Consider the following 25,302-nt stretch of genomic DNA (forward strand, 5'->3'; position numbering starts at 1 on the left):
AAGCGGCATTATTACAAAGTCAGCTTAATTGCCCCCAACAATCTGGGTCCTCATTTTACCTACCTCGGAAGGATGGAAGGCTGAGTCAACCTTGAGCCTGGTGGGATGCGAACCTGCACTAATTGCAGGCAGCTGGTGTTACTTAAGGAGGCATCAGCCCACTGCTCCACCAAGGCTCTTATATGTTGCAATCTCTCTCTCTCTCTCTCTCTCTCTCTCTCTCTCTCTCTCTCTCTCTCTCTCTCTCTCACACACACACACACACACACACACACACAGAGAGAGAGAGAGAGAGAGAGAGAGAGAGAGAGAGAGAGAGACAAGCACATGCACACATTCAATTTCTGTCTTGCCATCCCTTTTGAAATTCCTTTTCTAAAATAAGGTCAGGTTCTGGTAAATGAAATATACAGTTCATTCCTATTAGGTAAACTAGACAGCAGTAGGATACAAACAGTAGTAAAGCAATATGGAGTTATCCTGGGAAATTGAAGTAATTAAATAATGAGTCAACCTAGTAACATTTCATAAACATTGCTTTTCTGTTGTATTCTATATTTGATCTTTTAAACTCCGCCTACATTCCAAAATCTATCGCATCTTCCGTTGCTATGTACAGAATCCTTATTTTCAATTGTTTAAGTCTGTCCCAACATCTCTCTCTCCCTCACACACTATCAATTCCCCTGTTCCCGCCCCAGTTCAGATTCCTTTTCTAGAATAGGGCTAGTTTCTAGCCTCGTTCTGCAAAAATGAAGACGTGTCTGTCATTTTTGATTGTGATATTGCTTAAGATCATCCAACATGCAGCTTCTAGACAGGCACCTCCTCAGGGCTTCCGATATGCCTCTTACGACGTGATCATCCCAAGGAAGCTGTCTCCCAAGTATGGGCAAGAGGAACCCCAGGATGTGAGCTATCTCCTGCCCATTGAAGGGAATCCCCATGTGGTATTCCTCAGGCAAAGAAGGAACTTCATCCCTAAGGTCTTTCCTGTCTTCACCTATGATACAGCAGGAGATCTCCAGGTGGATCACCCTTTTATCAAGGACGATTGTTTCTACCATGGATTTGTACAGAGAAAGTCCTCTTCTCGAGTCACCCTCAGTACATGTTCAGGAGGACTGAGAGGTCTCTTGCAAATCGAAAATAAGACCTATGAAATTGAACCAGTCCAGCAATCTTCTACCTTCCAACACGTGGTGTTTCGGTTAGAAGTAGAGGAAGGGGCTGTCCGGATGCCTTGTGGAGTAGGGCAGGAAGAGCAGCGCCATCAAGAGGACATAATCCCTGAAACAGAGAATCTTGGAAACAAAGATGTTCGGGGAAAATCCTGGTGGCCACATACGAGATATGTTAAAGTGGCAATTGTGATTGATCATGAAGTATATTTGCATTTTCACAGAAATGAATCTTTTATTACAATGCAAGTTCTAGATATTGTCCACACAGCAAATTCATTCTATGACTCCCTTTCTGTTCATTTGTCAATAGCAGGCTTAGTAATCTGGTCACAAAAAAATCTCATAGACATTACCCCTATAGCGGATGACACACTTTTATTTTTTAATGAATGGAGAACAAATCATTTACTTGATGTTTTAAAGAATGATGTTGCTCACTTATTTGCATATATAGATTTTGGGGCTACAGTAGGACTTGCATATGTAGGAACTATATGTAGCAATTACCTGGCAAGTGCTATTGAATCCTATAGAACTCCTAGTTTGTATTATATGTCTGTCTTGTTTACCCACGAACAGGGACACGTTCTTGGAATGCAACATGATGAACATTTTTGTTACTGTGAAAAGAGTGAATGCATTATGGCACCATATGCAGCAAAGACTGATAAATTTAGTAACTGCAGTTATAATGATTATTTCCACCACAGAAACACTGACTGTTTATTTGTCCCACCAGACACTAACAAAACTTTTAAATTTGAATCCTGTGGTAACAAAATAGTGGAAAATGGAGAGCAGTGTGACTGTGGGTCACAAATACAATGCAAGTCAGATCCCTGCTGTCAAGCTAATTGTAGGTTTCAGCCTGCTGCTCTTTGTGCCTTTGGACTGTGCTGTGCTAAATGCCAATATCATCAAAAAGGAACTATTTGCAGAGAGAAAACTAGTAGTTGTGATCTTCCTGAATATTGCAATGGGACTTCAGAGCACTGTCCAGAAGATGTGCATGTGCAAGATGGTGCCGTGTGCAATGAAGGTGTGTATTGCTATCATGGGAACTGCACAACTCACGATATGCAGTGCAAAATGATATTCGGTAGGGGAGCAATAGTCGCTTCTGAAGTATGTTTCCGAGAAGTGAATAATAAGGGCGATCGCTTTGGCAACTGTGGGCTCAAACATGGAATTTACAAGAAATGTAATCCTGGGGATAGCCTGTGTGGCCGTATCCAGTGTAAAAATATACAAATGCCTTCTTTGGAGGATCACAGTACAATAATTCATACTTCCACCGGAATGAATCAATGCTGGGGCACTGACTACCACCCTGGGGTGAAGGTGGATGATATTGGAGCAGTGAGAGATGGTGTTCCTTGTGGCAATAACATGATGTGTATTGAGGGTAGTTGTGTCAATGTTTCTATTCTGAAATATGACTGTAATGTCACAATGTGCCACAATCGGGGAGTTTGTAACACTCTGAAACATTGTCACTGTGATGTTGGATGGGCCCCTCCAGACTGTAGCAATAAGGGCTATGGGGGTAGCATAGACAGTGGGCCACCTCCAGTTACGGTACAGGGTAAAGCTAATATGAAAACCTCCTCTGTTGTGGGAGTATTATGTGTCTTTTTTTCATCATTGTTTCTATTGGCCTGGTTATTTTGTTCAAGGATGGTCTGAGAAACCTATTTGGAAAATTTCAGGGAAGAGTCCATGTTATGAAATCAAAAGATGAAGGAAAACCAGTGTAACTCACCCTTGCTTAGAATGCACATCGCATCCAGTATAATCAAAGGACTTAAGAGTCAATTTAAAGAAAAAATGGCACCTGGAATTCCAATCTATGCAATTAAATTGTTTTAATTTTGTAGCTTAAACCTCAAAGTCCAAGTCTAGGAGGAAGAGATAATCCAGACACTGCTTGTCCCAGTGTGATGGTTCCTATTTCCTATCAACATGCAGGAGGTTGTAGTAGCAAAAAAGCACAATTAAAACCCATCAGCACTTTTACTACTTAATTTTATTATAGAATATTTTTATTCTCACTAAGAATTGGTCTAGCCAAATAGAATAAACCTGTTGACTCTCTTGCTGAAAGTCAGAGCATTTTTTTCCAGGATTGATCAAAATTGAAGAATGTTTCTTCCTGTCCTCAGAAAACCATTGACCGAAAAATCTGCTACACATACAATGAATAACAGGTTTACTCTGTAGCCAGATAAATACATTTATTAACACTTGAGTGGGCTCATAATGAACTTCAGAATCATCTGAAGCTGCTTGATTGAGTCTGGTTGTGGATTGACCTGCAGTGTCATCAATGGGCCTCTGAAGAGAACTCTCCTGGGTAGCCTTGAAAATGAAGCATCTCAGGTGCAGATACCTCAAGCAATAGACAGCTACAGTATACCAACAGAACTTTGGATGTCAAAGAAAGATGGAGAGCATTGTTGATGATAGATAATTTGGGCTGCCCACACAGCTCTGCACACCGACCCTTCTCTAACTCTGCCCCAGTAAGATAATTGATGAAATTATTATGGACGTTCAGTATTGTGAAGCCACTCAGTGACAATTGGAGAAATGCATCTCCAGCATGTGTTATTCAGTTATAGCTTTTCTCCCCAATTCTAGTATGATTGATCTGTTTTAAATAAAAGGTTATTTAAGCTTTTACCCCACTGGAAACATTAGCTTTCAAGGTCATCAGTCTACTGATCTACAATCTACTTAGAAACTGCAACACACAAAAGACACTCAGTACAATATATATAAACAAACTCTCATAGATTCCTCTCCTGATGCTCTTCATCTGGTAGAAGGGTCCTTTCCTTCCTCTCACTCAGAAGAAACAATCAGTCAATTTATAATGGTAACTCAACAAAGAAATGGAGCCATGTTGCTTCTTCCTTCCTTCTTCATGTGTAAAAACATGTCCAATGCCTGGAGGAAGCTCACTCATCTGTCATGTTGGGTGAAGCAGGAGTGGATGACACAAACTTAGTACTGCCAGTAGGGTAGTTCACATACCCTGTAAGCTAGACTAGCTATTCCTGGTCATGAAAAGAGGGTGGGTGAATTGGTTTTTTTTATCAGTCCTAGTACTTGCCAAAGGGACGCGGTGGCTCAGTGGGTTAGGATGCTGAGTTTGTCGATCAGAAAGTCAGCAGTTTGGCGGGTCGAATCCCGAGTGCCGCGTAACAGAGTGAGCACCTGTTACTCGTCCCAGCTTCTGCCAACCAAGCAGTTCGAAAGCACGTAAAAATGCAAGTAGAAAAATAGGGACCACTGCAGTGGGAAGGTGACAGTGTTCCATGTGCCTTTGGTGTCTAGTCATGCCGGCCACATGACCATGGAGATATCCTCAGACAAGCGCTGGCTCTTTGGCTTTGAAACGGAGATGAGCACCAGCCCCTAGAGTCAGAAACGACTAGCACACATGTGCGGGGGAACCTTTACCTTTACCTTTAGTACCTGCCAGTCCATTCCTGTTGCAGGCTAGTGAATGAACATTTGGACAACTGGATGGGGGCCAGTCTTAGGGTTCTCTTCCCAATCTTTGCTACTAAAATTCTCCACAAGGAACTATGGGAAAAAACAAACCTCTCTACAAAAAGACTAAGGGATAAAACTTGTGTTGTAAGTGGTTCCTTGTGGATGCTTCCCCCCCCCTTAGGCTCTTGTGGAAGCTTTACCTCCAAAAAAATTGGTAAATCATTCAAGTTCATTCCGAAAAGCCACAGACCTGAGCAGCAAATAAGGAAAGAGTATTTATACATATGCTTTTTGGGAGGGAGGGAATTTGGAGTAGATGTGCAAAGAACTGTGCAACAGTGCCATAGTTCCACCAATTCACAACCCAACCATCACAGGAAAATAATCAAAAGATGATGATGATAATGACAATGATGATGATTATCTCTACTCATACAGTGAACATCATGGAGTTTTGTTTGGGCAGGTTCTAACTGCAGGCTTCTGAATCCAGGAAGTAAAGTGGAGTGGGAGGGGGAATTTGCAGTCTGTGGTGTCAAGTCCAATAAGTGTAATACTTTCAAGTATTGCTCTGTATTTTAAAATCCCACAAGATCTCAACCTGCAACTTTTCTAAAACTTTTTTGGGTATATGGTCCTAGTAACTGTTGATAACAGTCAAGCTGAACTTTTCACATAAATGCCAATGTACGATTTTTTTAATTTTTTCATGGTGTTGCTTTGAGTCAGTTTGGACAATTTTGCTACAGCCACTAATGAGATTATATTTTCAACATTTATTTAATATGGTTTAATCCCTGCTTAACTGGGTGTCAGTTTGCTGGTGACCTGGTAACCTGGTTGTCAACTTTACAAATGGGCATGGCTTCAGCCCTTTTCCTTGTGATTTGAGGTTGCCACATAGAACGGAGGGAGGGGGGGTTGCCCAGGCGCTTCGCTAGTCAAAATAATCTTTTGTAATGTCTCTGTCAGAACCATGACATTAAACCAAATCTCATAAAACTCTCAGGGTGCTGGGTCCCAACAGCCTACCCACTCACTTCTGGAAGAGCAGTAAAGACTCAGCAAAGATTCCAAATGGAGGAGAAAAGTGAAACCTCTGCTAGCTGCAACAAAACTCAGGCTATCGGAGCACAAGCTGGTGCTCAAGCCACCAAGGAGGTGTCATTGGCAGGGGCTTGGCTGAAGCTGAAGGCCAACCTGGGAAGCTGGTACCACAGGAAGAAGCTACAGTCTAGTGGACCTTTTTCCAAGTTGAGGCAGCTCCTTAGCACAGGAGCACTCCTGTATCTAATGGAGAGGAGCTCTTATTGCTGCCATCCCAGGGTTCTTCATCTGTGGATAGCAAGAAAGGAAAGGGGTCGATGAGATGGGACAATTCTGAAGAGTGGAGATTTCAGTCCACAGTTCATAGCCCCTCGCTTGAACAGCTGAAGGAGAAGTTTGGCAGGCTGGAGGTAAAGAATACGAGTCCTGTTGCCTAGGAGGTAGGTGCCATGGGGTGGGGGCATGCCAAGAACTACCCATCTCTTTCCCCCGCCCTTGCTGGAGTCCCAGCCCAACCACCAGAGCTCGGGCTGCTTCACCCATCCCCCAGCCAGCTGTGATGTCAAGCCCTATATCCCCGCCAAGCCCATTGCCGCAGCCTCGGGATTCCAATCCCAGAGCCCAGCCAAGAGAGGTCTGGAGAGTGTTTTGGCTATGCCCCCAGGACCAGCAAGCTGCCCAAGCCCAGCAGCAGGTGCAGGCCACTTTGCTGAGGTTTGAGCCACCTCCCATCAAGCTTACATTTGATGGGGACCCTGAGAAGCTAACCTTCTTCCTAAATCAGGTGTGGGCTAATTTTGATTGCTATGCTTATGCCTATCCGGATGGGGCTATGATGGTGAATGCTATGGTCACAAATTTAGAGGGGGAAGCGGCCAACTGAGTGCCCAACCTCCATGGATGAAGGGGCTCCTGAATTGCATGATATTAATCTATTCATGGAGCAACTGAGGGGTTATTTTGAAGATGAATCCTGAGCCCTGCTGGCCGAGAAGGAGATCCACTGCCTGAAGCAAAGAGGTCATCCACTAAGGAATACGTTCGTGAATTCAGAAGAGTTGCTAGCTAGCTGAGGCAGTGGCCAGAACGGTCACTGATCAACTATTTCAAGTAGGGGCTAGATCGTGACTTGCTTCAAGCCTGCATCATTCGAGGTTTTCCTAATCTACTGTGTGAGTAGTAATGCATGGTGATGGTTCTGGACATTGAGTTGGACTGTCCCAGAAAGTCAAGCACCACCGAACCCATACTGCAGTGTGTCCAGGAGAAATGCCTCTATAGCTGACATCCCCAAGCCACTGCAGCCACCAGGGTCTCCCAAGCACCAGCCAGGGCTCCTATCAAGTGCTACCGGTGTGTTCAGATGTGTCACCATGTGGTGGAGTGCCTGCTCCTAACCCTCTACCCAGGAGCGTGCCAGTCACCACCATTAAGCCATGAAGAGCTCCTACAGGGGGAACAGAAAGAAACCCAAACTGGGCACATCAGGACCCAAGTGTCGAGGCCTCCCCTCCCACCAAGCTCGAGGCCAAACCCTGATCCAAGCCACAGTAGATGCCAGCACCATATGACAGTGAGGAGGAAGGCGAGGAGGGCCCCATGGTGAGTCAGCCCATTCCCTCTTTTGCCATTCCTGCTAGGCTAGTAGTGCCCAAAACAGGGGCCCACATGAATTTAACCAAAGATGTACTCTATGGTGCCCAGAAAGATGAAAGAACTGAGAGAGTACATTGATAAAAACTTAGCTTGGGGTTTTATTCAGCCATCCAAATCATGGGTGGCTGCTCCCATGCTATTCGAAGAAAAGAAAGATGCATCTCTTAGATTATGCGTGAATTTTAAAGGTCTCAATGGGGTCAGCATATGTACCCCCTCCCCCTGATGAAGGACATGTTAGTCCATCTGGCTAAAGGATTTTTTTTTACTAAGCTGGATTTAAGAGAGGCTTACTACTGGATCTGGACTAAGGAGGAGGAAGAGTGGAAAACTGCCTTTAATTGTCCTTTGGGGTGCTTCCAATTTAAAGTGATGCCTTTTGGACTGCAGCCCCCCTCCTCCGCTGTGTTTGTGCAATTGATAAATCAAGTGCTCCATGATCATTTATACAAGGGGGTTTTGGTTTATTTTGATGACATCCTTATTTACACTGAAACCATGGATGAACACATCAAATTGGTCCATGAGGTGTTAAAGAGACTGTTAAAAGCCTTGATTATCTGGGGAATTGGATTTCAAATGAGGGGATAGAGATGGAACCCACCAAAGTAAAAGTGGTACTAGTCTGCCAACCCCACCGTCCCCGAAAGCAGCTTTAAAGGTTTCTGGGTTTTGCCAACTTTTGTTGTTGTTAGTTGCGAAGTCGTGTCCGACCCATCGCGACCCTATGGACAATGTTCCTCCAGGCCTTCCTGTCCTCTACCATCTTCTGGAGTCCATTTAAGCTCACGCCTACTGCTTCAGTGACTCCATTCAGCCACCTCATTCTCTGTTGGCCCCTTCTTCTCTTGCCCTCAACCTTTCCCAGCATTAGGCTCTTTTCCAGTGAGTCCTTCCTTCTCATTAGGTGGCCAAAGTATTTGAGTTTTAGCTTCAGGATCTGGCCTTCTAAAGAGCAGTCAGGGTTGATCTCCTCAAGGAGTGACCGGTTTGATCGCCTTGCAGTCCAAGGGACTCGCAGGAGTCTTCTCCAGCACCATAGTTCAAAGGCTTCAATTCTTTGGCGCTCAGCCTTTCTTATGGTCCAACTTTCACTGCCATACATTGCAACTGGGAAGACCATAGCCTTGACTATACGCACTTTTGTTGACAGGGTGATGTCTCTGCTTTTTAGTGTGCTGTCTAGATTTGCCATGGCTTTCCTCCCAAGGAGCAAGCGTCTTTTAATTTCTTGGCTACAGTCCCCATCTGCAGTGATCTTGGAGCCCAGGAAAATAAAATCTGTCACTACCTCCATTTCTTCCCCATCTATTTGCCAGGAATTGAGAGGGCCGGATGCCATGATCTTGGTTTTCTTAATGTTTAGTTTCAACCCAAGTTTTGCACTCTCCTTCTTCACTCACAACAAGAGGCTCTTTAGTTCCTCTTCACTTTCTGCCATTAGAGTGGTATCATCTGCATATCTTAGGTTGTTGATGTTTCTTCCGGCAATCTTAATTCCAACTTTTGATTCATCTAGCCCTGCCTTTCTCATGATGTGCTCTGCATATAAGTTAAATCATCAATTTATTCCCTCTTTCACAAAAATAGCCATGCCAATCACCGATTTACACAAAGCAGGAAAAGGAGGGGGAAAACCCCAACCTTGTCAGCCACTGCAATGGTCGTTAGAATCCCAGGCCACATTTGAAAAACTAAACAGACTCTTTGCAGCTGAACCAGTCCTTAAGCACCCTGACCCTGAACAACAATTCATCATTCAAGCCGATGCAAGTGATGTGGCCGTGGATGCCATTCTCTTACCAAAAACAAACCCACACACAAATGGGAGGGAGTTACAACCCTGTGCTTACACTTTCTGAAAATTAACTGACATGGAGAGGAGGTGGGCTGTTTGGGAGAAAGAGGCTTTTGTAGTTTGTTAGGCATTGCTGACATTGCATCACTTCCTGGAAGGGTGGGGAGGGAATACCTTTTGAGGTATGGACTGATCACAAAAATTTGGAGGGTCTGAACCCCCCCCCCTGTAAATTATCCTCACAACAAGTTCAGTGGGCTCAATACTTCAACCATTTTAATTTCACTTCAAAATATTTTCTTGGGAATAAGAATTTTTTTTGGCTCATGCCTTATCCAGAATGCCCCTCTTCAAGAGCCACCAAGAGGAAGTAATTAACTCCATTATTCCTCTAATGGCAGAAAGTGAAGAGGAACTAAAGAGCCTCTTGTTGCAGGTGAAGGAGAGTGCAAAACATGGGTTGAAACTAAACATTAAAAAATCCAAGCTCATGGCATCCGGCCCTCTCAATTCCTGGCAAATAGATGGGGAAGAAATGGAGGTAGTGACAGATTTTATTTTCCTGGGCTCCAAGATCACTGCAGATGGGGACTGTAGCCAAGAAATTAAAAGACGCTTGCTCCTGGGGAGGAAAGCCATGGCAAATCTAGACAGCACACTAAAAAGCAGAGACATCACCCTGTCAACAAAAGTGCGTATAGTCAAGGCTATGGTCTTCCCAGTTGCAATGTATGGCAGTGAAAGTTGGACCGTAAGAAAGGCTGAGTGCCAAAGAATTGAAGCCTTTGAACTATGGTGCTGGAGAAGACTCCTGCAAGTCCCTTGGACTGCAAGGCAATCAAACCGGTCAGTCCTAGAGGAGATCAACCCTGACTGCTCTTTAGAAGGCCAGATCTTGAAGCTAAAACTCAAATACTTTGGCCACCTAATGAGAAGGAAGGACTCACTGGAGAAGAGCCTAATGCTGGGAAAGGTTGAGGGCAAGAGAAGAAGGGGCCGACAGAGAATGAGGTGGCTGGATGGAGTCACTGAAGCAGTAGGCATGAGCTTAAATGGACTCCAGAAGATGGTAGAGCAGACATGTCAAACACAAGGCCCGGGGGCCAGATCTGGCCCATGAAGTGGTTTCATGCGGCCCACGAAGCCATCCTGGAAACAGTGAGAGAACAGCCCCCACTGCCTTGGCCCCGGCCCAGAGACCCTCAGATCTGTCCCACTCCTGCCCAGTCCCCCATAGGGACCCTTGATGCGAACGATGTAAAGCTGGCCATGCCCACCCAGTAGGCCATACGCACTCTAGCCACGCCCACCCAGTAGGCCACACCCACCCAGGCCATGCCCACCCGGCTCCTTGAGGGCAACCGCAATGCTTATGTGGCCCTCAATGAAATTGAGTTTGACACCCCTGTGGTAGAGGACAGGAAAGCCTGGAGGAATGTTGTCCATAGGGTCGCGATGGGTCAGACTCGACTTCGCAGCTAACAACAACAACATTCCTCTGACACAGTCTGCTTCTCAGATAACAACCAGATCACAAACACGGAGACCCCCTGCTGGTCCTGACGATCGCTCACTAAAGGAATTGAAGAAGAAGTTAGAGACTGATCCCTGGTTTAAAGACAACAAATCTATTCTAACCCTAAGGGGGGGACTAGCTTGGAAAAGTACCAAGCTATACCTCCCAGATGGCCTCAGACTCCAAGCACTGCAACGGAGTGATGACGCTAAGCAGGTAGATCACTTTGGATTTTTGGAGACATTGCATCTGGTGGTAAGGCAATTTTGGTGGCCAGGAATGAAAAAAGACATTGAGAGTTATGTTAAGAGTTGTGCCACCTATGCTGCCATGAAGAGGCATCCTGAGAAACCCCAGGATTGTTGCAACAGGTTGCTGACCCTTCCCAGCCTTGGGAGGAGATAGCCATGGATTTTATAGTGGTATTACCTGAAAGCAAGGGAAACATTGTAATATGGACTGTGATTGATCTATTTTTTAAATAAGTGCATTTCATCACTTGCTCAGGACTCCCCTCTGCCCAGAAGCTAACCAAGATGTTTTTGAAACACATATATCAACTCCATGTTGCCCCAAAGTGGATTATTTCTGACGGGGGGGGGGGTCCAGTTTACTGCTAAGTTCTGGAGAAAGTTTGTTAAACTGATTGGGTCCATCCAGGGACTTTCATTGGCTTTCCATCTGAATACTAATGAAGCTGCTGAGAAAGCTAACACAATGGTGGAACAGTACCTCAGATGTTATGTAAATTACCAGCAGACTAATTGGGCTGACCTCCTGCCTTTCACAGGGGTATCCTATAGCAACACAGTGCACAGTAGCACTGGACTCATCCCATTTAAAATAGTAACAGGTTGTGATTTTGTGCCCACACCTGAGTACTCACAGAAGCCTCCTACTTCCCAGACTTTGGACCAATGGGTAACATCCTTCCAGGGGGTTTGGGTGAAGAAGGCATTGATCAAGGCCACCAAGGTTTACAAGGACCAAGCAGATAAACAACGCTCCCCTCAAAAGCTTTTTTATGTTGGGCAATTGGTTTATCTTTCAATGAAGTATTTAAGGTTAAAGTTACCCAGTAGGAAATTGGGTCCAAAATTCCTTGGTCCTTTTCCCATCACTAAGATCATAAACTCTGTCACAGTAGAACTGAAACTTCCACGATTGTTGGGAAACGTTCGCCCTGTGTTTCATTGCAGTCTGTTAAAACCTGTGTCAGAATCCTCTTTGAGACCTGTCCCTAAGAAGCCGCCGGGTGCAATATGGTAGAGGGGGGAACACATTATGAAATAAAACAAAATCTTGATTCTAGGTTGTACAAGGGAAAGTTACAGTAACACGTTCAGTGGAAAGGCTACCCCCTTTCAGAAGCTACATGGGTGAAATGTACTAATGTTAAAGCAGATAGATTAATAATAAAGTTTTACGATAAAGATCCTCACAAGTCTCGAGGGAACACTTAAACTGCTTTTTGTTTTCCTACAGGAGACTCTTTCTGAGAGCGGCCAACTGTCAACTTTACAAATGAACATGGTTGCAGCCATTTTCCTTCTCATTTGAGGTTGCCACATAGAACAGAGGGAGTGTTGCCCAGGTGCTTCACTAGTCAAAATAATTGTTTGTCCCATGGGAACCAAGGTCATTGGCTGCTCCTGAGATGAGACTGGGCATTTCATAAAAAGCCCACCAAATAATTATATTGGGTGAACGTAGTTGCTTACATAGTTTTGTGGGTGGGACATTTAACTTTGTATTGGGGAATTGTTGCTTGTGTATTCAGACTTGGTTTTATTTTTGACATGCTGATACTTTGTAACAAATAAACATATTCTTTGAGGAATTTGCAAGCCTTGGAGTTCTGCTTTATTCATCTCTGTCTGTTGGAACCATGACATTGGTACGACTGTCTAGTTACAGGGTATCACCATAGCACATAAATCAACTAAAGTCCTCCAAAACACTTTAAATAAACCAAAAGACCCAGTAGCCCAAGAAGAAGGGGAAAAAAACAGGAGTCATCTACAATATACAGGGTAAATACTGTAACAGCTAGGTATGATAGACAGCAAAAGACTAGCAGAGCACATCCATGAACACCAACTAGCTATGAGAGGGCACAATGAAAACCTTTTAATCCCATGACACATGGACAGATACAAGACAATACATAATTTGAATGGGCAAACAACAGTATTCTAGAGCAAGCTAATTCTCAAAGTGCAAGGGGATTCTTGGAAATTTGGTATTCAGACAAATCAGCCATCAACAGGCACATAGAAATAAAACATTTACAGAACATTGGAAAGAGTTGATTATAAAAAGTTAAAAAGAAAGGAGACCAAAACATTCATTTTTATTATCTATTTTAGTAGGCTTTTGACCCCACTCAATATGAGATGCATAGAATCTGTAGTATCCAATGCAGACTTCGTTGAACATGACAATTCTTCTTGTTGATGTTTCAAGTAGGCTGAAAACATTATTATTTTTTACATGGCACATGTGCAAATGATACATACTTTTGCCATTTTTCTGTATATTTCTCCAGCCTTTTGAAAATGGGAAAGTGTTCAGTCTGATCAGCCTTTAAACTGGAGCTTTTGTGCTAAGAGTCCACAAAAAGAGTGCATTGTCTTTAATACATTTTGTCCCCACAATGCTTGTAAATTTCATCAAGTACAGGCTTTAAGGAAAATACCTGGAAAACAAAAGTATTTCAAGTATAGGAATTATGTTCTGCAGACACCATACAACTTCCATCCCCAAATATTCTCTTGGTTATTAAGAGTCATTCCTAACATCCCTTCCTATTTCTAAAACAGCAGTAAAATTAGACAATAAATTCAAGTTTCTCCCTCTATGCCTAGCTTCTGTTTAAAGTACTGAAAAACTGAATGATATTCCAGTGGTTTATGATCTTTCATACCAGGTCTTCAGACCTAACTAGTACATCTAAGTTACAAATTTGAGGATTTTCCTGGTAGGTTGTAGCCCCCTTTTCAATTAGAAGATCTGGCATTATCTAAAATGACATTCTGATCTCTTGTCTTTGTCTCTGTCTCTTCTTAATTCAATTAAATGATGGTGAAAATTCTAAAGGCTAAGGCTGGGCCTTCTGTTATGCAAAAATCCTCAGGCTATTTTTTTAATGGCTAAAAATAATCTGGGTGAAAGGAGAGAAAAATCAAATAAACTTGAATTAGAAATTAGAAGGGTAAGCATTTTATTGGCTTTGAGCTTACGAACCAGACCTCTCATGATGTGCTAGGTTACTTCACTTCCCACTGAAATTATAAACTAATACACTGCAATTCACACCTTGAGCCAACTAAAGGAAATAAACAATTCATTGCTATTAGGCAAATTAGACAGCAGTAAGATACAAACGGTATTAAAGCAATATGGGGGTTATCCTGGGAAATTGAAGCTATTAAATAATGAGTCAACCTAGTAACATTTCATAAACATTGCTTTTCTGTTGTATTCTATATTTGATCTTTTAAACTCCGCCTACATTCCAAAATCTATCACATCTTCCGTTGCTATGTACAGAATCCTCATTTTCAAATGTTTAAGTCTGTCCCAACATCTCTCTCTCCCTCACACACTATCAATTCCCCTGTTCCCGCCCCAGTTGAGATTACTTTTCTAGAATAGGGTTAGTTTCTATCCTCATTCTGCAAAAATGAAGACGTGTCTGTCATTTTTGATTGTGATATTGCTTAAGATTATGCAACATGCAGCTTTTAGACAGGCACCTCCTCAGGGCTTCCGATATGCCTCTTACGACGTGATCATCCCAAGGAAGCTGTCTCCCAAGTATGGGCAAGAGGAACCCCAGGATGTCAGCTACCTCCTGCCCATTGAAGGGAATCCCCATGTGGTATTCCTCAGGCAAAGAAGGAACTTCATCCCTAAGGTCTTTCCTGTCTTCACGTATGATACAGCAGGAGATCTCCAGGTGGATCACCCTTTTATCAAGGACGATTGTTTCTACCATGGATTTGTACAGAGAAAGTCCTCTTCTCGAGTCACCCTCAGTACATGTTCAGGAGGACTGAGAGGTCTCTTGCAAATCGAAAATAAGACCTATGAAATTGAACCAGTCCAGCAATCTTCTACCTTTCAACACGTGGTGTTTCGGTTAGAAGTAGAGGAAGGGGCTGTCCGGATGACTTGTGGAGTAGGGCAGGAAGAGCAGCGCCATCAAGAGGACATAATTTCTGAAACAGAGAATCTTGCAAACCAACAAGTTTTTGGGAAATCCTGGTGGCCACATACGAGATATGTCAAAGTGGCAATTGTGATTGATCATGAGCGATATTTGCAGTTTCACAAAAATGAATCTTTTATTACTATGCAAGTTCTAGATATTGTCCACACTGCAAATTCATTCTATGATTCCCTTTCTGTTCATTTGTCAATAGCAGGATTAATGATCTGGTCACAAAACAACCTTATAGACATTACCCCAACAGCAGAAAACACACTTTTCTTATTTAATGAATGGAGAAGAAACCATCTGCTTAAAATTTTAGAAAATGATGTTGGTCACTTATTTGCATACAAGCATTTTGGGGAAACTGTAGGACTTGCATATGTTGGAACTATATGTAACAGTTACTGGGCAAGTGCCATTGAATCCTATAGAACTTTCAGTTTGTTTTTCATTTCTGTCATATTTGCCCACGAACAGGGCCACATTCTTGGAATGAAACATGATGATCAATTTTGTCATTGTGGAAAGCGTCATTGCATTATGGAACCACATGCAGCAGAGACTGATAAATTTAGTAACTGCAGTTATAAGGATTATTTCCCCTATAGAAACACTGACTGTTTATTTGTCCCACCAGACACTTACACAACTTTTAAATTTGAATCCTGTGGTAACAAAATAGTGGAAAATGGAGAGCAGTGTGACTGTGGGTCAGAAACACAATGCAGGTCAGATCCCTGCTGTCAAGCTAATTGTAGGTTTCGTCCTGCTGCTGTTTGTGCCTTTGGACTGTGCTGTGCTAAATGCCAATATCGTCAACAAGGAACTGTTTGCAGACAAAAAATTAGTAGTTGTGATCTTCCTGAATATTGTAATGGGACTTCAGAGCACTGTCCAGAAGATGTGCATGTGCAAGATGGTGCTGTGTGCAATGATGGTGTGTATTGTTATCATGGGAACTGCACAACACACGATATGCAGTGCAAAATGATATTCGGTAGGGAAGCAACAATCGCTTCTGAAGTATGTTTCCGAGAAGTGAATAATAAGGGCGATCGCTTTGGCAACTGTGGGCTCAAACATGGAACTTACAAGAAATGTAATCCTGGGGATAGCCTGTGTGGCCGTATCCAGTGTAAAAATATACAAATGCCTTCTTTGGAGGATCACAGTACAATAATTCATACTTCCACCGGAATGAATCAATGCTGGGGCACTGACTACCACCCTGGGGTGACGTTGAATGATATTGGAGCAGTGAGAGATGGTGTTCCTTGTGGCAATAACATGATGTGTATTGAGGGTAGTTGTGTTAATGTGTCCATTTTGAAATCTGACTGTAATCAGATAATGTGCCACAATCGGGGAGTATGTAACACTCTTGAGCATTGTCACTGTGATGTTGGATGGGCCCCTCCAGACTGTAGCAATACAGGCTATGGAGGTAGCATAGACAGTGGGCCACCTCCTGTTACGGTACAGTCTAACACTAATATAACTTCAGCTGTAGCTGGAATACTGTGTGCATTGTGTTTCACAATTGTTTGTACTTGCCTGGTTATATGCTTCAAGGATGGAATGAGAAACCGTTTTGGAAGATTTCAGGGAAGTGTCCATGCTATGAAATAAAAAGATGAAGGAACAGTAGTATAACTCACCCTTGCTAAGAATGCACAACACATCCAGTATCAGCTCAGGAATTAATAATTTGAAAAACAAAGAAATTTAAAATTTCAGTGTTTTTAAAATGTCTCCCAGACAATTTGTTCTCTTTGAAGGAGAAGAAACCCTCCAATCTATGCCAAATCTCTCATTTCTAACAAAAAATAACTCTGCAGGATAGCCTTGAAAATGAAGCATCTGAACTGCAGATACCTCAAGCAATAGCCAGCTATATCAATAGTACATTGGATGGCAAAGAAAGATCAAGAGACATTGTTGTTTTTAGATAATTTGGGTTGACATCAGAGCACTGCCCACCGACCCTTTTCTAACTCTGCCCTGGTACAATTATTGATGGAACAATTATGGACATTCAGGATTTTGAAACTACTCAGTGACAATGAGAGAAAGACATCTCCAGCATGGTCCTTTGTGTTATTCAGTCTACTTTGATTGATCTGTTTTAAATAAATAAATGGTTGTTTAGGTTTTCACTCCACTGGAAACATTAGCTCTCAGTGTCATCAGTGTACCCAGCTACCACTTCTTCACACACTGCAAAACATACCCACACACGCACAGCATACACACAAACATACAGAGTGGGTACATACCTTCAAACACACAAAGAGAAAGAGGCAGAGAAAAAGAGACAGAGAGAGACAGAGAGAACCACACATTCATATAAATGAAGTCTCAAAGACTCCCTCCTCTGCTGCTGTTCATCTATTAGAGGAGCTTTTCATTCATCTACCACCAACTCCTCCTCTGGCCCTCACCCAGAAGGAAGAATCAGTCAATTTATAATGGTAACTCAAAAAAGAAATGGAACTATATTGCTTCTTCCTTCCTTTTTCTTTCCTTCTCAGAACACCTATAAGACACTTGACCCAGATAAGTCATTCCAAAACATACTGAAATGCACCACACAAACAATCCCTCTCCCTTTTGCACCTTAATTGCAATCGTCATTGGACAACCCTCCCATTTGCTTCCAGGGATAGACAATTGTGCTTATGTTCATCAGAGATCCAGACTATTAAGAAAGAAGACAGTCCACCAGTGAATCAGCTCCAAATACAGCAGATGTTCTTGCACAAGGATTTGTTCCTTCCTTGATCCATTGCTATAGGACTCATCTTGAGTTGTTTCTTCTTTTAAAAAGCCATGTTTTAGCTAATGCATTTTAAATGCATTGTGGTGAAAAAGGGTGTCCGTGCTGTCACACACACACACACACACGTAACTGTGGTTTAATGAGTTTATTAATACTGTATTCCCCAGCAATTCCCTTCACCAAAACTCAGAACTGTCTCAATTAAGTCCAGCCACAAGCAGGCCAATATTAGCCCCCAGAGCAATAGCCTAATAGTCCATAAAGCAATTGAAAGTTGTTCAAACAAAATAACTCCACCGGGCAAAACTTAAATCTGCACATAAGAGAGCTCACAAGGCAAGAAATGTTCAGAGTCTCCAAGGAACAATTGCAAACATGGTGCCAATCCAGAGTGAAGCAGGAATCACAATGATCAAACAAACAGCTAGAAAACCAACATGTGGTTCCCAACAACGCCTCCATCTGTCTGCTGTGATAAGTAGCTAGCTTTCCAGTGCAGCCCATCAACACGGGTGGTTTTTTTTCCTCTTGGGTAGTCTGGCTGACATCTGCTACTCCTGCCTTTTCTCTGCCCTCTGTGTTCTCAGATCAGGTGCAGAAAGCAGTTCCTCCTCCTCTTCACTGGCCATCTGCCACTGCAAACTATCCCTAGCTGAAGCCTCCTCCAAATCTCTTTTGGACAGCTGTTCAGATCCATCAATCAACTCATTTCCTGATGTGACAGGAACAGCTCAACCTCCCCTGAGCTGAAACCTGAGGAGGAATCTGGGAAGTCGCCCAAGGGAGACATCACAGTGTCACATCCAAAACAGGTCATACTAAGTAAAAGAAATGGAAATAAGGGACCCAGAAGATATATCCTATGGCTGCCCTATCTAAACTGGTACTGTGTAGAATTTGGTGGGGTTGCACTGTAACATTTGTGCAGCTTTCAAGAGGGAAAAAGACGTCCTATGCTACTTTCCACTCCCATTTTATCCCTTATTTATTTTGGGAAATGACTGGATTGCTATCCACGAAAATTGTTCAAATGTATGAGAAGGTCTAACATGTCTTTTTGCATATTTAAAAAACATGTTGAATGCTTGGAGGAAACTCACTAATCTATCATGTTGGGTGAAGCAGGAGTGGATGATACAAACTTAGTACTGCCAGTAGGGTAGTTCACATAGACTGTAAGTTAGACCGGCTATTCCTGGTCATGAAGAGAGGGTGGGTGAATTGGGAATTTATTATCAGTCCTAGTACCTGCCAGTCCATTCCTGTCGCAGGCTACTGAATGAACATTTGGACAACTGGATGGGGGCCAGCCTTAGGGTTCTCTCCCAATCTTTGCTACTAAAATTCTCCACAAGGAACTATGGGGAAAAAACAAACCTTTCTACAAAAGACCAAGGGACAAAACTTGTGTAGTAAGTAGTTCCTTGTGGATGCTTTTTTCCCCCCTTAGGCTCTTGTGGAAGCTTTACCTCTAAAAAAATTGGTAAATCATTCAAGTTCATTCCGAAAAGCCACAGACCTGAGCAGCAAATAAGGAAAGAGTATTTATACATATGCTTTTTGGGAGGGAGGGAATTTGGAGTAGATGTGCAAAGAACTGTGCAACAGTGCCATAGTTCCACCAATTCACAACTCAACCATCACAGGAAAATAATCAAAAGACGATGATGATAATGACAATGATGGTGATTATCTCTACTCATACAGTGAACATCATGGAGTTTTGTTTGGGCAGGTTCTAACTGCAGGCTTCTGAATCCAGGAAGTAAAGTGGAGTGGGAGGGGGAATTTGCAGTCTGTGGTGTCAAGTCCAATAAGTGTAATACTTTCAAGTATTGCTCTGTATTTTAAAATCCCACAAGATCTCAACCTGCAACTTTTCTAAAAAATTTTTGGGTATATGGTCCTAGTAACTGTTGATAATAGTCAGGCTGAACTTTTCACATAAATGCCAATGTACGATATTTTTTTATTTTTTCATGGTGTTGCTTTGAGTCAGTTTGGACAATTTTGCTACAGCCACTAATGAGATTATATTTTCAACATTTATTTAATGTGTTTTAATCCCTGCTTAACTGGGTGTCGATTGCTGGTGACCTCATGATCTGATACCACTGACTAGTATAACAAAAGGGTATAACTATAGCATATAAATCAACTAAAGCCCTCCAAAACACTTCAAGAAAACCAAAAAATCAGTAGCCCAAGGAAAAAAAACAACAGGAGTCATCTGGAATATACAGGGTAAGGACTAACAGCTATTAGGTCTGACAGACAGCAAAAGACTAGTGGACCACATCCATGAACACCAACTAGCTGTGAGAAGACACAGTGAAAACTCCTTAATCCCACAACACATAGACAGCTACAAGACAGATACAACCCTATTTGAATGGGGAAACATCAATGTTCTAGACCAAGCTAATTCTCAAAGTGCAAGGGAATTCTTGGAAACTTGGTATTCAGACAAATCAGCCATCAACAGACACATAGAAATAAAACAACATTTAGAGACCATTGGAAAGAGATAATGAAAAAGTTAAAAAGAAAACAAAGAGACCAAAACATTCATTTTTGGAATCCATTTTTATAAGGCTTTTGATCCCACTCAATATCAGATGCATAGAATCTTTAGTATCCAACAGGAGAATTATTCTTCTTGTTGATCTTTCATGTAACATCAAAAGACAGTCTGTTCAGCCTTTAATATTGGGTTTATTTGCCCTAAGACTATTTGCTTGGGCTTGTAGTCTTTAACAGATTCCCCCACCACCACCCTTGATGGTTGTGAAAATTCTTAAGACAAAGACTGAGCCATGAGCAAGCAATGGAAATAAGTCTGCACATGCCTGTGCAAGTTAAGAGGGTATCTTTTTGACCTGCCCACCCCACTAGCTACAGCAGCATTTCTCAATCTTAGCAACTTCAAGATGTGTAGAGTTCAATTCCCAGCTCCAGATGACTTCAGCTCCAGATGACTTCAGATTTCTCTGCTAGTATGCTGGTTGGGGAATTCTGGGAGTTGAAACCCACACATCTTAAAGTTGCTAAGATTGAAAAACACTCATCTAGGGGATAAAGGTGGTCTTTTTTAAAATCCAGGTCCCAAAAGGGAAAGAAAGAAAACTCCTTTTTGTTAATTCAGAATATTTGTGCAGTATTTTCCTACAACCCATCTCTCCTTAGAAGTGTTACCTAATTTAGGTGAAAACCAGTTCTAGCAATAAGTTGTAAACCCTTCCAAATGAGAAATGCCAAAGTACTTAATAATACATAGTTGTGCACACTTTAAAAAGTCTTTTACTTCATCAATTCATGGAGAGAGGAATCAAAATGTTCAAATGACTTATCTAAAAAGTTGTTCAAATTAGTCCAAAGAAGAATAGAAATAACCCAGTGGACAAGTCTACACTCACAGAGAAAAGCAAACATTTACTACAAAAGGCCTTCTGTAGGAAGTACTAGCAACCCAAGTCACCCCCTCCCTAAAATTACATATATATATATATATCCCAGAATTAGAGAGCAAATTCTGTTGATAAAGAAGCCTGACTAGGACTGTCATTCTATTCTATTTTTGATCCCCAAGCTCCACCCACATTCCAAAGGAAACCCCATTTACAGTTGCCAAGCATAGAATCCTCCTCATCTTTGTGGTGGACATTTTGTTTACAGCCTTACAAATTGGTTCCTAGATTTTCCTCAGTTGTTGGGGCTTTCCTTCTCTGAAATGAGATGTCAGAAAATGTATTTTGTATTTTTAAGGGGTTCCTTTCTTTGCCAGAGAAAATGAATATTCATCTTCCCTACCTCTTGGTGACATTTTTGATACATTTCCTGACTGATACTGCTTCTCAGAAACCTCCTTGGGGCTTTATTTATGCTTCTTATGAAATAACCATCCCAAAGTCATTAACCTTCAAATCGGGACATCAGAAATCCAAGAATATGACCTATTTGTTTCAAATTGAGGGGAGGAATCTTGTAATGCAGCTTAGACAGAAAAGAGGCTTAATCCCCAAGCACCTGCCCATCTTCACTTACAGTAAGGGTGGGGAACTCCAGCTAGATTATCCATTCTTCAGGGATGACTGTTACTACAGTGGTGTTGTAGAGGGTGACCCCTTCTCTCTGGCCATCATCAGCACTTGCTCTGGAGGACTCAGGGGGCTACTGCAATTTAAAAATAAGATTTATGAAATAGAGCCACTTCCAGAATCCGCAACATTTCAACATGTAGTCTTTCGCTTAGAAGAAAAGGTGGGTGTCGCTCCAATGATGTGCGGCCTAACACAGGAAGAGCAAAGACATCAAGAAGCCATGATCCAAAGTCCTGACGAAAAAACAAACAAAATTATATCTAAGGGAAACTGGTGGTCACACGAGAGGTATGCAGAGATTGCTATTGTGATTGATCATGAACGATTTTTGAAATTTGGCAAAAATGAAACTCTTACTGTTATAAATATTTTGGATATCTTCTACATTGCAAATGTACTGTATGAGCCTCTTTCTGTTCATTTGTCTATTGCTGGACTAGAAATATGGTCCGAAGGAAATCTTATACCAATTCATGATGACATCGGTGAAACACTTGAAGAATTCACTAATTGGAGAAGAGACTCATTACTTGCTCGTCTACCAAATGATGCTGGTCACTTATTTATATTTAAGAATTTCGGTTCTGCAGTAGGATTAACGTACTTAGGAACGATTTGTGATGATAACAAGGGATCAGCTGTTGAATCATATGTTACTTCCAATTTGTACCGCATTTCTAACACATTTATCCATGAACTAGGACATAATCTTGGCATGCAACATGATACAGAATACTGTCTATGTGATAGAGCAAAATGCATTATGGCCCCAAAACAAGTAATAACTGATCAGTTTAGCAACTGCAGTTATATACAGTACTTCAGTCTAAGAAATTTGAACTGTTTGTTAATTCCACCAGACCCTAATAAAATATTTAAATTCAAATTCTGTGGCAACAAAGTAGTAGATAATGGAGAGCAATGTGACTGTGGTACCAAAGCTGAATGCAAGTTGGATCCATGTTGTCAATCTAACTGTAAATTACGTTTAGGGGCCACTTGTGCTTTTGGACAATGTTGTGCGAAGTGCCAGTATCAAGCTACTGGAACAATCTGCCGAAATAAGACAAGTAGTTGTGATTTCCCTGAATACTGCAATGGAGTTTCTGAGAGATGTCCTGAAGATTTTTATGTGCAAGATGGTGCCCCATGCAGTGATGGTGCATATTGTTATAACGGGAATTGCAATACTCACGATAGACAATGCAAAGCAATCTTTGGCAGCAAAGCAATAGTTGCTTCAGAAGTTTGCTTTAGAGAAATGAATACTGAAGGTGATCGGTTTGGCAACTGTGGCCTTATACATGGAATTTATAACAAATGTATACCTAACAATATCCTATGTGGTCGTATCCAGTGTGAAAATGTGGAAAGCTTGCCCTCTTTGGAGGATCACACCACCATAGTTCAAACCTTCAAGGGCAATAAACAATGCTGGGGAACTGATTACCACAGTGGGATGAAGATCATCGATATTGGAGCAGTAAGAGATGGGACTCCTTGTGGCAATGGCATGATGTGTATTAACAGGGAGTGTGTTAATGTGTCCCTCTTGAGATATGATTGTGATGTCACAAAGTGCCATAATCGGGGAATATGCAACAATTTCAAGCATTGTCACTGTGAGCAAGGTTGGGCTCCCCCAGACTGCAAAGAGGAAGGCAATGGTGGTAGTATTGACAGTGGCCCGCCAACTCTATATGAACACGAGAGATTTCATCCCAAACTGAAAATTATCTTAGCAATTGTATTTCCTCTTTGTGCACTTGTCCTTTCTGGTGCCTGTCTTAGGAACCAAATTGTACATAGGACTGGACAGTCTGAGAGAAGATCTAGTCAGCAGGAATGAAAACTGAAAAAAAAGCTCATAGCAGGTCAGGGAAATGAACCAGGGTTCATGCGTCAAATCTGTAATATTGGATAATATTGAACAAAAGAGACCGGTAACTAGTTCAGTAAGCCTTGGTGTCTTAACAGGGGTCAGACTGATGTCATCAGCATGGTACAGCCATAATTCAACCCTGGTCCTTTTCTATGTGAATGGTGAGGTTGTGCGCATGCCTCAAAGGGGCCTAGCTTGTGGTGGCACATTGCAATGTTGCTTTTGTCATTTTAGGGAAAGCAGCAACTTCCTGTTTCTTGCCATTTAACTTGCCTATAACTTCATTCTCCTTTCAAAGGCCCACTCTTTGTGGAATGGTTGTTCCACAGCTTTTGTTCCCAGTTTCGATCTGACTCTCAAAAAGCCTAGTAAGAAAGTGTTGGAGTGAAATACATGTGACTTCAAAGGTGTGCAGCTAATATGGGCAAGGACAGGCACCTATGAGGTTGCATGGAAGAGGATGCTGTAGCCCTTTTCTTTGGTGCTCTGAAGTGATGGGCTTTTACGTTCGAAAGCTTCCTCTCTGTGTGTTCAATCCATTGAGGTGAAAAAGTCCCAACTTTGGTGTGCAAAACCGATTGTTTTGTGATGCGGCTGCTGCATAAACATGCTGGAAAGACCAGAACTAAGGGAGACACATGTTTCCTTGCATTATCCTGGGAGTTCAGCAGCCTTATCTCTGACAGCACGTGAATCTTTCTAGGCATACTTCCAAAATTCTGTCTCGAGGTAAGGCACTACCTTCAGGGGTTAATATGGAAAAAAAAATCTATAGAGAACACTGAGATCCATCATGAAGTAATTCATTTCAATTCATTTTTTGAGATTTCAGAGGGAGTCCTGTAATATAGTTCCTTATGGGGAGTCGGTGACAAATGACTGAAGGTGAGAATTGATGGGGGAACTGGAGCTGTGGGGAGAGGGGCTCTAGATGTGTTAGAACACAGTTTTCAGAATTCCCAAATATCTGAATTCTAATGTCAGTATATTTTTCCCAACTTCTAGTCTTTTGTGTCATTTTCATCCTGGAACAGAGACGCAGATGGTTAGTCCTAGTGAAGAATTACTGCATGTGAGTTGGGCGGCCACATAACGTGTTTAATAAATTTAGTAAATAAATTCAGCATCAGAGCACTTGAGAATTAATTTAGATATTTTGGAGAAGCAACACTCAAAGTACCTCTTTAGGAAAGTTAATTTTTCAGGGAAATCAACTGATTGTGCTTTTGATTACTTGCGTTTTAGCCTATAGATTTTGTCTCAAATTGACATGAATGATTAAAAAGTTAGATGAAGTCCAGCAAAAGAATAGGAGCATAACAAGAATTCTGGAATTCTTAATGAATTAATTTAATCTCCTTTGAAACAAATTCATTTGAAGTGATATTCATCTTCCAGATAAGGTAGAGATGGAATATTGTTAAATGTAAGATTTTGCACTTCAAACATTAACATAAAATGCAACCCACTCATCATTTAAACCAATGCCTCACATTCTTCTGAATGATGGAACATGACACTATGTGCTATGTACTTGTTCTCGGTAACCTAGGGAATAATAATATATCACCAATTTAGATCCCTCCCAGGGACATGTGTTGCAAAGAAGGCCAGTTTTTC

The 25,302-nt window shown here is 42.0% G+C and overlaps 2 protein-coding genes and 1 pseudogene across 3 annotated transcripts; all 3 read left to right on the top strand.

Annotated features, from left to right (window-relative positions):
• The first annotated feature begins 752 nt into the window (after positions 1 to 752).
• LOC310632419 (disintegrin and metalloproteinase domain-containing protein 20-like) lies at positions 753 to 2,941 on the top strand (annotated as a pseudogene). Its single transcript has one exon. The product of its transcript is annotated as a disintegrin and metalloproteinase domain-containing protein 20-like (transcript).
• An 11,446-nt stretch (positions 2,942 to 14,387) lies between these two features.
• LOC310632469 (disintegrin and metalloproteinase domain-containing protein 20-like) lies at positions 14,388 to 16,550 on the top strand (the record flags this gene model as incomplete). Its single annotated transcript, XM_083349688.1, has 1 exon — positions 14,388 to 16,550. The coding sequence occupies one exon, from the start codon at positions 14,388 to 14,390 to the stop codon at positions 16,548 to 16,550; it is 2,163 nt and encodes a 720-aa protein (XP_083205814.1).
• A 5,425-nt stretch (positions 16,551 to 21,975) lies between these two features.
• LOC310636411 (disintegrin and metalloproteinase domain-containing protein 20-like) lies at positions 21,976 to 23,649 on the top strand (the record flags this gene model as incomplete). Its single annotated transcript, XM_083356212.1, has 1 exon — positions 21,976 to 23,649. The coding sequence occupies one exon, from the start codon at positions 21,976 to 21,978 to the stop codon at positions 23,647 to 23,649; it is 1,674 nt and encodes a 557-aa protein (XP_083212338.1).
• Between the last annotated feature and the right edge of the window lie 1,653 nt (positions 23,650 to 25,302).

This window comes from Vipera ursinii, assembly GCF_947247035.1.
Source record: "Vipera ursinii genome assembly, chromosome: 1".
Taxonomy (NCBI): domain Eukaryota; kingdom Metazoa; phylum Chordata; class Lepidosauria; order Squamata; family Viperidae; genus Vipera; species Vipera ursinii.